The 8,279-nt window shown below is 66.2% G+C and overlaps 1 protein-coding gene across 1 annotated transcript; it reads right to left on the bottom strand.

Annotated features, from left to right (window-relative positions):
* Positions 1-2,968: 2,968 nt before the first annotated feature.
* Positions 2,969-5,753, bottom strand: TNFRSF18 (TNF receptor superfamily member 18). Its single transcript, XM_036307609.1, has 5 exons — positions 5,554-5,753; positions 4,721-4,840; positions 3,815-3,902; positions 3,498-3,700; positions 2,969-3,427 (listed from the first exon to the last, which is right to left on the bottom strand). Exons 1-5 carry the CDS (start codon positions 5,708-5,710, stop codon positions 3,306-3,308), a joined length of 690 nt encoding a protein of 229 aa, XP_036163502.1. The 5' UTR covers positions 5,711-5,753; the 3' UTR covers positions 2,969-3,305.
* Between the last annotated feature and the right edge of the window lie 2,526 nt (positions 5,754-8,279).

The raw sequence follows: 8,279 nt of genomic DNA, 5'->3' as shown, positions 1-8,279 counted from the left end.
TCATCAATGTTCCTCTCCCTCTCCCTCTCCCTTCCTCTCACCCTAGAGACGGAGCCCGCAACCCGGGCAATAAAAATAGATATAAAGTGCTCTAGCCGGTTTGGCTCAGCGGATAGAGCGTCAAGGGTCCCAGGTTCGATTCCGGTCAAGGGCATGTACCTGGGCTGCGGGCACATCCCCAGTGGGGAGTGTGCAGGAGGCAGCTGGTCGATGTTTCTCATCGATGTTTCTAACTCTCTATCCCTCCCCCTTCCTCTGTAAGAATCAATGATATGAGATATATATGAAAAGAGAAACGGAACTCAGCTCGGCCAGGGGGAGGTATGCTCCCCAGGGCTCAGGACACCCGGGTGGGGGTGTGGGCACAGGCTGTTGACCCAGGTTCTGATCAAGGGTCTTGAGCGGCCAGGCCTGACCTTGTGGGCCCCCATCGCAGCCCCTGGGGTCAGCCCTGGGCACGTTAGGGGCACAAACAGAATTCTGGGGACCAGCTGCGGTTCTGGGAAACATTACTCATCTCTGTGAACCGCGATAGCCCAGTTCTGCTGAAAGAAGCACAGTCTGACCCGCTGGGAACTGTGCGCCCCCACCCACCCCGACACACACCCGGGAGCCAGCTCTGGAGGGCGGCCGACCGCCTAAGACCTTGGGAAGATGAACACTCGCCCAAACAATGGCGTCCCACCCGGCCCGCATTGATTCCTGCTCCCGTGTAATCCTTGTCCTGCCCTGTATAAGCAGCTGGCTTACGGGGCGACAGAGCAGATGTCTGTGGGGAACCTGTGCTCCCCCTGCCGCCGGGGGAGACTGGAATAAACTCTCAATAGATTCTCTGCTGAATGGACTCAGGGAGTGACAGGCGGCCGGATCCCCTTGGCTGTGCGGCTTCAGACAGCCCCCTGCGTCCGGTTCTGTCTGGGACTGACCGCTCCCCGCCCCCACCGAGGCTTCTGTGCCTGGAGCCTCCCACACTGGCCAGTCCCGGCCTCGCGGGAAGCAGGGCCTTCTCCAGCGGGTGAGGCAGGTGCGGGGAGGGAGCCGCTGTGGCCGGAAGCACTTCTGAGAACAGTGGCTTCAGGTCCCTCATCTGAGCTCCAGCTGGGGTGGGGCTGTGGTTTCCGGGACACCTGAGGCTGCTCCTGCGGCAGCGTTCCCAGGGGGCCGCCTCTCCTGGGGTCCCTCCTGGGCTTGGTCGCCCCCGGGGGTCAGGCCGGGTGACCAGCTCTGCAGGTGGGCGCACACCCGCCCATGTAGGAGGCTGGGCTGAGTGGGAGGGAAGGGAGCCAGAGCCCTGAGCCTCCTGGGCCCCCTGCCCTGGGCACGTTTCTGGCCTCAGAACTTGGAGGGGCTCAGGCCTCCCCTACCCAACGCCTGGCTGCCTCCCAACACCCAGAGCCCGGGTCTCGCCAGCCCCCCAGCCGCAGGCCCTTTTCACGCAGAGCCAGGCTGAGCTTGCAAGTCATGGCATCCTCAGGGCTCGAAAAATCCTGAGCAGGGACATACACTTTGGGGGGGGGGAGAGCAGGAGGGGGCAGACGGAGGTGGGGTGACCGCAGGGTAAGGGGCATCTGTGCTGGGGGAGGGGCGTGTGGAGGGAGCCTGAGCTTCCTGGGGCGAGACCCTCCCGGCCCAGGCCCAAGCCAGCCTCCCTGCCCACATCCTCCCTGCCTCCGAGGCCCTGGAATCCCCCAGGCTCTGCGTGAACCCCCACAGCCCCCACGCTGACGGCCGGCGGTGTTCCCACGCGCCCTGGACGCCCAGGAGTTTCCGCGCTGAGTCAGCCTGCCGCCCGCCCACCGCGAGCCTGGGGCCCTGGGCGTGGGCGGGCCAAGGTGGTTTCACGGGAAGATCCTCAGACGACTCCCATCCGGGTCCAGGGTGGGGGGGAAACTGCTTCCCTGGGGCAGCCCAGCAGGCGCCTGGGAGGGTCCAGTCCATGGGGATGGAGCAGCCAAGTGACCCAGCGACCCCACCAATCCTGGCCCAGCCCCACGGAGAGCTGGCTGCCCGAGGGGGAGGCCTGGCCAGGAGGCAGGCGCGGGCTGTCCGGCCCGGCTCGCCCAGACTGACCACCTGTCTCCGTGATGTCCAGCCAGCCCACCTGCATTTTCTTCATTAGTTAATCCACCTGGGCACTCGCCAGGAACCTGGGCTCCAGGGAAGTGCCCGGGGCACGGAGAAGGTGCCCAGGGAATAGTATTTCACAAGGTTGTCCCCACCCTCCTTTCTGGGGTGCAAAGGAGCTGTGCTGTGCTGGGCGGGGCGATGTCCGGGGGCGGGGATGGGCCCACACCCAGAGCCCCCCTCTCCTCCACCTACTGCTCTGAGCCGTACCCACCTGGCCTATTGCCCATCGGGACGGGGAGGGGGGCAGGGGTAAGGGCCAATGAGTCAAGAGGGTGCTACTAGTCAGCAGGCAGGCAGGAGGGGAGGGCGGGGCCTGGGCATGTGGGGTGCAGGCAGGTGGCCAGGAATGCCAACACCTGGAGGGCGCTGCTCCTGACAGGTCCCCACTGGCCTGCCCGCCACGCCCTGGACCCCTGGACGGTGCCAAGGGGCCCTTATCAGACCTGCCGGGAGGCAGGGAGGGACTGCTCAGCTCGGCTGGGTGGAACCCCAGAACCAGGCTCTGAGGGAGAGGGGTCCTGTGAGCTGGTGGAGGCCAGCACAGGACGTGGAGAGAGGGCTGGGCCCAAAATAGGCCACTCTGACTACCTGCTGCCCCCAGGAAGCGCTGAGGTAGAATCTGACCTCGCCCTAGGCTTTGGGCTCAAGAGTAGGCAGGCCAAGGTGGTTTCGCCAAGGCCCCCTCTTCCAGGAAGCCCGCCTTGCCTGCGGTTCCTGCTCCGGAACGGCCTGACCTCCGCCCCCAGCCCTAACTCCACCCCATCTGCCAGGGGCTGTGGGCACCGGTAGGGGAGGCCGCGGGGCCCTGTCCCTGTGTCCCCCCAGCACACGTCCACTCAGGTCCCTGGACAAGTGTTTATTGAGCGCCGCCTGCAGCCAGGTCCGAGGCTGTGTACGGCCTCCAGTCCGGGGAACGAGGGGTCCGCAGCCCCCTCCCAGCAGGGCCGGCAGCCACAGCCCCGTCCGTGTCCCCCACCGTCCACTCCGGCTGCTGCCTCCTCTGCACGACCTGGGGACTCGCCGCCGTTGCCGTCCCCACCCGCTTCCGCCGTCGAGGGGAGCAGGGCCGGGCCAGAGAGGGCCCTCAGCAGGGCACGGAGCCCGGGCTCACCAGGGTCAGCCAGCGAGTTCCTGAGGGGCCTGGCTCAAGGTCCACGGCCGGAGGGCGGCCGCCTCGCTCACAGGTGCCCCAGCTGGCCCTTGTCCTCCGACAGCTGCTCCCCCCTCTCCTCCTCCGGGAACTGGCAGCTGCAGGCGTCCTCGGGCAGCTGGGCCGGTGCCTCCGGGAGCAGCTGGGTCTCTGTGGAGGGCTGCGGTCAGTGGTCAGCGGGCAGGCCAGGGCCCGCCCCCTGCCCCAGGGCACAACTGACCTGGGGGCCACACACGCTGCCTCCTCAGCTGCCAGAGGTGCAGGCCGAGCTGGGCCACCACCAAGACCAGGACGCAGGCGGCCACGGCCAGGACGGCCGTCAGCGGGCAGCGCGGCTCAGCGGGCGGCGGCAGCCCCGGACTGCACACGGCGTTGTGCGTCTTGTTTCCAGGGAACGCGGTGCGAAGGCCAGCCCGGGAGCAGCTGGACACACGGACACAGAGCTCTCGTCAGCCCTCAGCCGCCCGGGGCCACTGGGCCGGGAGGGACAGGAGCCCCCTGCCCCCAGGACCGCCCGGAAGACCTGCCAGCACTCACTCGGCCCACGGAGTGCAGCGGCCCTCGCGGCCCCCAGAGAAGGTCCCGGCGGCACAGTCGACACACTTGAAGCCGAACGTGAAATTGCCTGGAGACAGACAGATGGACAGGAAGACAGGTGGACAGGCTGCGGGGCTGCCGGGGGGTGTGGACCCCGACACGCATCCCCCAGACAGAGGGCTCCAATGCCCACGGGACCAGGGCCTGGAGAAGCAGGGCCGGTGTGTGCTCGGCTTAGGGCAGGCATCTGTCGGGGAGGCAGTCTTGGGGGGACCCAGAGGCCGTGGGGGGACCGTTGGGGGCTGCGTGGAGGTCCCCTGGGGGGACATGAGGAGGAGTAGAGCAGCGTGAGGTGGGGCCAGAAGCAGGGAAAGCAGGGGCCTGGCCAAAGCCAGGCCAGGCAGGCCTTGCGCTTGGTCCAGCGGCCAGAGGGCAGGAGGGGAGGGGAGGGGCTGAGGCTGGCGCCCCAGTTGACTCAGACCCTGCCACTGTCCAACCAGCAGGGCTCCCCTCAGTCTGCACCCCCAACCCCTCCCATCAGGTAAACTGGCCCCAATAGGGTTTGAGCTGTTCCTCCCCAAAAGGGGCTGACCCCAGATGGGGCTCAGGGGCAGGCTGTCCCCACACAGATGGTCAGGGTGGGTGCAGGCCCTGCGTGTGGTCAGAGCCAGGCCTGAGGACCGACAGCCCCTGGACACCCACAAACACCGCCCCCCCTGCTCCTTGGACCCGCCTCGAGGGGCCCAGGCTGGGCGGGGGAAGGACTCCCTGAAGTGCACTGACTGGGGCTGTGACAGCCACACAGGACGCTGGCGCCACCCCCCAAGGACATGCCCACGCCCCCCGTGGGTGAGCTTCCTTATGCCACTCGAGCTCCCACGCTGGGCTGGAGCGGCGCAGACTTACCGTAGGCCTTCGCCCCCTGGCCGGGCGGGCAGGGGTGGTGCTTGCAGGTTGTGCAGTCGGGGTCTGCACAGTGGAACTCGGACTGGATGCACGTGCAGCGCCCCTCCGGGCAGGCCTCGGCTGGGCAGGAGACAGGACAGCCCTCTCAGCAGCGGGGCCGAGCCCCCCTCCACAGGGCGCCCCACTTCTCCCGCCCTCCAGGGCCAGGGGGATCAGGGCAGGGCAGCCCCCACTGTCCGACACCACCAGGAGGCAGAGGGCACCCGGGACCCTTGCTCCGTCCGTCCAGCTGGGTCCCTCCCTCCTGGACACCCACTCCTCCTAGGAGGCCTGGCTGCCCCCCCCACCCCCTCCCGCCCTGAAACTGCTCACCCAGCGCGGCCAGGAGCTGTCCCTGCTGGACAAGGGAGTCGCCCCTGCACTGCCCCAGCGGCTGCCCCACCAGCCAAGACCCCTCAGGGGGTGTTTTCCCTTTGATATCTGACCCCAGGCTGGCGCCGGCCACCTGCCCCTGCCCCTGCCCACAGCCCAGAGCCACAGGTCCGAGTCAGGGGGCGGGGCAGACAGGGCGGCCGCGACCCCAAGGGGGACAGGAAGTGTCCTGGGTGGTGACCAAGGACCCAGTGCGCACTCATAGGAACCGGGACCCTCGCCCCGGGCCCAGCCTCAGCCACCGGCGGGAGCGGCGCACTTGCTTCCTGGGGATCGCGCTGGGGCCCAGGCTCCCGACCTGGGAAGGTGGCCCAGCGCCCGCCGCGCCTCTGCGCCCGGAGCCGGCAGCCCCCTCCCGGCCCCCCGACCTCCCCGGCCCCCCCCCCACCCCCCCGCCTTACCCGAGGCGCAGGAGCCGCAGCAGCGCGCGTCCCTCCCGGCCCCGTGCAGGCGGCGGCCGGGCCCGCAGCTCGGGTCCCCGGGGGAGCTCCGGCCCAGGCCCAGCGCGCAGAGCAGCGCGACGCCCCACAGGGCGGCCCGCGCGCCCCTCGCGCCCATGGCCCCCAGCGCCGCAGCGAGGCGCGGGCTTTGAGGCGCCGCCCGCCCCCACGGGACACGCCCAGACCCCGCCCCGCCGCCCGCACGTGGATGGAGGAGCCCTGGTGCCCGCGGGACCCTCAGCACCGAGACCCAATCCCCGGGGCGGCCCGCGCGGACCTGGCAGGGGCTGTGCAAACGGAAGGCGCGGCACCCAGTGACCCCGACGTAGCGGGGACCCTGGTGATGAGGGCGCGGGGTGCAGGCTCTCGCTGGGACGTGCGCCCCGGGGTGGGGGTGGCGGTAGTGGGCAGGCTGGGCGTGGGTGGGGGCAGATCTGTCCCTGCCCCTCAGTTTGGCTGTGAACCTAAAACTTCTCTGAAAAACAGTCTCTATTTTTTTCTTGTTTAGAGAGAGAGTGGGACAGAGAACATCGATGTTAGAGAAACACATGGATTGGGCGCCTCCTGCATGAGCCCCGACCGGGCCCAGCGGGGAGGAGCCTGCAACCAAGGTGCATGCCCTTGACCGGACTCGAACCCGGGACACTTCCGTCTGCAGGCCGACGCTCTAACCACTGGGCGAAACCGGCCGGGGCACAAAGTCTATTTCTAAACTATTTAGTAGAGCCCGCCAGTGTGGCTCAGTGGTTGAGCGTCGACCTATGAACCAGGAGGTCAGGGTTCGATTCCCGGTCAGGGCACATGCCCGGGTTGCAGGCTCCATCCCCAGTGTGGGGCGTGCAGGAGGCAGCTGATCCATGATTCTCTCTCATCAGTGATGTTTCTCTCTCTCCCTCTCTGAAATCAATGAAAGTATTTTTTTTTAAAAAAGAGAAAAATTAAAATTAAAAAAAATGTAGTGGAGCCCTCGCTTGTTTGGCTCAATGGATACAGTGTTGGCCTGTGGACTGAAAGGTCCCCAGTGGGTGTCGTGCAGGAGGCAGCCGATCAGTGATTCTCTCTCATCATTGATGTTTCTCTCTCTCTCTCCCTCTCACTTCCTCTCTGGAACCAATAAAAATATATATTTTTTAAAAAATGTAGTGGAGCCCAGCACCTGACCACTTGGAGTCCATTGATTGAAGCTTGAGGCTCGTGTGGGGGTGACCTGGGGGGGTTCCTAAGTGTTTGTGCCCTTTAGCCCAGAACTGCCATGCAGGCAGCCCCAGCCGGGTGTGGGCAGGGCAGACAGAGGTCTGAAATGTTATCTATGCAAAACCTGTGGCCACCAGGCCTGGAGCGATGAGGTGTGAGCAGGAGGGCGACAGGGAGGGCTCCGGATGTGGGCGGCAGATGGAGCCCTGAGTCATGGAGGGTGGGCAGTGTCCAGAGGTGGGCTCAAGAGGGGACCCCCATGCTCAAGACGGACCTGGCCCAGGACTGTTCCCTTGCTGCACCCCTTGGCTCCTGGCTGAACCCCTTCCCACCTCCCGCTTCCTGGGGAGAGGGATGGGCAAGGGCTATACATATATGTATTCCTTGATTCCAGAGAGGAAGGGAGACGGAGAGAGAGAAACATCACTGATGAGAGAGAATCATTGATCGGCTGCCTCCTGCACACCCCACACTGGGGATCGAGCCCGCAACCCAGGCCTGTGCCCTGACCGGGAATTGAACCGTGACCTCCTGGTTCATAGGTCGACGCTCAATCACTGAGCCACTGGGCGGGCACAAGCACGGGCTTTTAAAGCTCTCCTGGGTTCCCTGGAGGGAGTGGGGTAAAGTCCCTGGTCCATGAAGCCTCCAGTCCCCAGAGCCCACACCTGCCCTGGACATGGCCACACGCACCAGGCGTCAGCACTGAGCTCAGCACCCAGCAGCCTGGGAACCCGACTGTGGGTCAGGACGAGCACCCACACACGCTTTCTGGGAGTTAGGAGGAGCCTCCTCCCCGGCTTGGCCAACCAGATGCTTGGTGGGGTTGCAGCAGCTTGGGTGCCTCCACACCCTGTGGGCTGTAGCTGCAGACACTGCCCGTGGCATAGAGCCCCAGGGAGCCGGTCACCCCTCCCAACCTCAGGATCCTGTGGGGAGGGCTGGAGAGGAGAGGCCAGGCACTGGTTGAAGCTCGAGGCACCTGAAGCCTGGACCAGAGGCCTGTCTGGTTGCAACTCTGACTGCTGAGCAGTCCAGCCCAGATCTGCTCAGACAAACCGGGCCATCCTGGAGGCTGCGGAAGGCTAGCCTCAGTTTCCCCCAGTGGACTGAAGGGGTCTGGGGCCCCACCTCCTCCGGGAAGCCCGCCTAGATTGCTCAGCCTCATTTCCCAGCCCTTCAACTGAAGCTCAGGCACAGGGAGCAGGTGAAGGCTGCTGGGGATGCTGGGGCGGAGCAGTGGGGTCTCAGGAATGTGCCCCGGGCGCACCCCCAGGCTGGGGTGTGGCTGTGACATGGGCAGAGCCAGGAGACCTTGTTCAAACCCCCCAAGCTCAGCATGGGGCAGCGGTTCCTCTTCTGGGGGAAATGATAGGCTCAGCTCTTGTTCCCAAGTCCCAGGATGCATGAGCCCCTCGGAGAGGGGTCTCTCGGGAAGCATGTCAAACTCGCGGCCCGTGGGCCACATGCAGCCCACAACACATATTTCTGCG

Source organism: Myotis myotis, unplaced genomic scaffold (assembly GCF_014108235.1).
Source record: "Myotis myotis isolate mMyoMyo1 unplaced genomic scaffold, mMyoMyo1.p scaffold_m19_p_48, whole genome shotgun sequence".
Lineage (NCBI taxonomy): Eukaryota > Metazoa > Chordata > Mammalia > Chiroptera > Vespertilionidae > Myotis > Myotis myotis.
This window is presented reverse-complemented; position numbering and strand designations above follow the sequence as displayed.

Coding starts and splice junctions, on each gene's coding strand:
- TNFRSF18 (XM_036307609.1), bottom strand. CDS start 5,710: ATGGGCGCGAGGGGCGCGCGGGCCGCCCTGTGGGGCGTCGCGCTGCTC. Junction 3,903..4,720: donor CCAGGGGGCGAAGGCCTACG/GTAAGTCTGCGC, acceptor GTCTGTCTCCAG/GCAATTTCACGTTCGGCTTC. Junction 3,701..3,814: donor CGCTGCACTCCGTGGGCCGA/GTGAGTGCTGGC, acceptor CCGTGTGTCCAG/CTGCTCCCGGGCTGGCCTTC.